Genomic DNA, 2,723 nt, shown 5'->3' on the forward strand with positions numbered 1-2,723 from the left:
TTTGTTATGTATTTAATCAAGATGAAGAATTAGTAACCCATACAGGTAAACAGTCACAAGCAGTTAAACCTAAAGTCAACGATGTCCTCTACTCTTAGATAAGGACATAGTTATTGCTAGATAAACAGAAACATGAACCTTGATCTGATTCAGACTGGTAGAAGTTTTTCAGACAATGTTTTTAACTCTATGCATAGTTTCAAGCTCAGTGTTCTTGGCTCTTTTAATATAGTAGGAGGAACTAAGTTATTCTCTCACAAGTGATTTTTTTAGGGAAGACTTTCAAGATGATAGCAAAAATCTATTCTTCCCTCAACACAGCAAACCATTTCCCTTCTGAATACCATCAGCTCCTGGCACTGCATTCAAAAACCATTCCACTGTTCAGCAGAAATTCTCATTACTCTGGCTTAGAGCTAACTAACTGTTATTTACCAATTATTCCAGTCAGGTCCAACAGGCAGAAAAGTGCCTACTCACATCCTTTCTGTAGGACTAAGCCTACTCCATCTCTAGACATCAACTGTGCTTTATATTCCCACAAAAGCAGAAAGTTTTCCCAAGCTGCAGAGAGCAACAAATACTTACTGTGAGTCACTGAAAGCCTTGAGAATCTCTCTGTCCAGGTAGTTACTGGTGATGACATACCCAGGTCCGTTCCTGGGGGGAGGAAGCTGAGGTCTGATCTCTTGGTGCTCAAGTAAAGACTCCAGGAGTGGAAGGTCAACCAGCTGCAGCAGACGAGCAATTGTTTGTTCTTGCCACACTTCATTAATAACTGGGAAGGGTGCACAAAGCACAGACATTCAGCATGTGCAGAAACATGACTTCCTTCCACCAGGCCTACCCTAACGGATTGATTTTACCAAAATAGACATTTACAGTAGCAGAGAGTGTGGCCCTTATCAGCCTGAAGTGCCTTTTATCACCACAAAAGGCAAGAATTGCCCATTTGTTTAGTTAGCTACAAGTGTGGGAGAACTGCCTTTGGATAACTCTCGAGTGCCTTACATTCTTTGTGCTCTAATTTGCAAACAGTCTTTGTTCTAGATATGTGATTTTAAAAAAAAATAATCCCATTATCCTTTATCAGAGCTTCCACAATTCTCTCCTGGCTTGAGAGTTTCTAGGGCACATTAGCCCTTTTAACCACAGGAAGAAAAACATTCTAGATGATAGTTTAGTCTGAAAGAGAAGAGCTAAACAGTTTCACACAATACTGAAGAAGTGCTGCATGTGCAGATAAACAGCACAAAAGCTAGGGAGGACTTGCAGCTAACAGTACATTATTGGCCATGACTAAGTCAAGCACAAAAGTAGGGCAAATAATTGAATATCACAAAGAACATTCCTAACTCAAATCAAGCTCTACACATCAAGCTCTCCACAAAATTCAACACTGATTTATTTAACTAGAGGTAATGGCTCTTGCCTGATGAAATAAAAAGGTAAAAAGCAAACCTGCAACAAATATAATTTGCCTTTTCATGACATGGTGTTCAAAAGAAAATCCTGGGGGAGTCAGTTTGCCTCCTTCTCCAATCTGACAGGCATAAGCCTTTCCAGTCCTAAAGATTTATCTTCCTTCTCCCTCAAACAAATGACTGTGACACTACTTGGCTTACCTCGACGGGACAAACTGTCTGAGATGTTCATTTGTGGGGAACTCGCAGGCTTTAGGCTCAGGTTCTCCCAGAGGTCCTCCAAGCTTTCTGGTTTGACAGGAGGAGAGTGGAACATGCTCTTCTCATATCTGAAATTGAAGCTAGTTTTTAATATATCCATATATATGGATAACCAAACATATCAAGCAACGTATAGGTATAGATAACTATCCCAAAATTGAAAATATTGTCTCCTAGAAAGATATTTACATAATCTTTCCCCTCTTCTCTCCTGCCTGGCACTTCTTCTGTCCAAGTCATCCAGGGCAAGGTATGATATCTCAAAGAATTAACCTAAATTGTGTGCTTAGTTCCTCTCTTGGGACTTGTCACCACTGGCATCAGCAGCTACTTCAATTACCACAGAGAAAATATAAGAGGAGAAATAGTTAAGGGGGGAGGGAAATTATTTTTCAAAACCCAAACAAAATTCCTCCCTCAAAACCTCTAGAGTTTTAAGACATTATCCCTGATGGCAAAGTGAGGACAAAGTCTAAGAGCTGTTCTTGAAAATCCTAGGAGGTGATTGTTGTGTAGTGATGGGGCTGGTCCATGCCATCAGCTAATGGAAGGTTCCAGAAACCTGTCACCCTCTTCTGAGCCTTGGCCAGTTCTTCTCACAACTACCTTCACAGGCTGTCAGAGCTGCTCCAGGCACAAAATTACTATCCCTCCAAGCACATCTGTTTAATTTCAGCTCCCACAGCTTCTTCTAGGGCACTGCAAATCCTTTTGATGCCCACTGTCTTTGCTGTGTGTGTGACAAGCTGCATGTATTGATAGATCTGTTCCTTTAACTGAATGAAGACAAGTAACCCAATGGATCTGTTCCCTGATGGGAAGAAAAACACTTTCATTCTACACTAATAAAACATGAATAATCCTGTTTAATGACTGTTTGCCCAATATATTCCAAGTCTTGCTTTAACAGCTCTTGTGATGAATACATTTTTAAATACCACCCTGGAATAAGGTGTTTTTAATTTCTTAGGATTCCTCCTCTTTCCAAAGACAGACTTGGGTCAGTTTGCTCTAGTATAGAACAAGAGTTGGTGGTAG

General features: G+C 40.4%; 1 protein-coding gene across 1 annotated transcript in view; it reads right to left on the reverse strand.

Annotated features, from left to right (window-relative positions):
- DEPDC7 (DEP domain containing 7) overlaps positions 1-2,723 on the reverse strand; it is a gene marked incomplete at its 5' end in the record, with an annotated part of 6,585 nt that overhangs the window by 2,590 nt on the left and 1,272 nt on the right. Inside the window, 2 exons of the mRNA XM_009079395.1 lie at positions 589-778; positions 1,626-1,753. Of these exons, the coding sequence (XP_009077643.1) occupies positions 589-778; positions 1,626-1,753 (318 nt within the window). The remainder of the gene's footprint in view (positions 1-588; positions 779-1,625; positions 1,754-2,723) is intronic.

This window comes from Acanthisitta chloris, unplaced genomic scaffold (genome assembly GCF_000695815.1).
Source record: "Acanthisitta chloris isolate BGI_N310 unplaced genomic scaffold, ASM69581v1 scaffold21457, whole genome shotgun sequence".
Classification (NCBI taxonomy): domain Eukaryota; kingdom Metazoa; phylum Chordata; class Aves; order Passeriformes; family Acanthisittidae; genus Acanthisitta; species Acanthisitta chloris.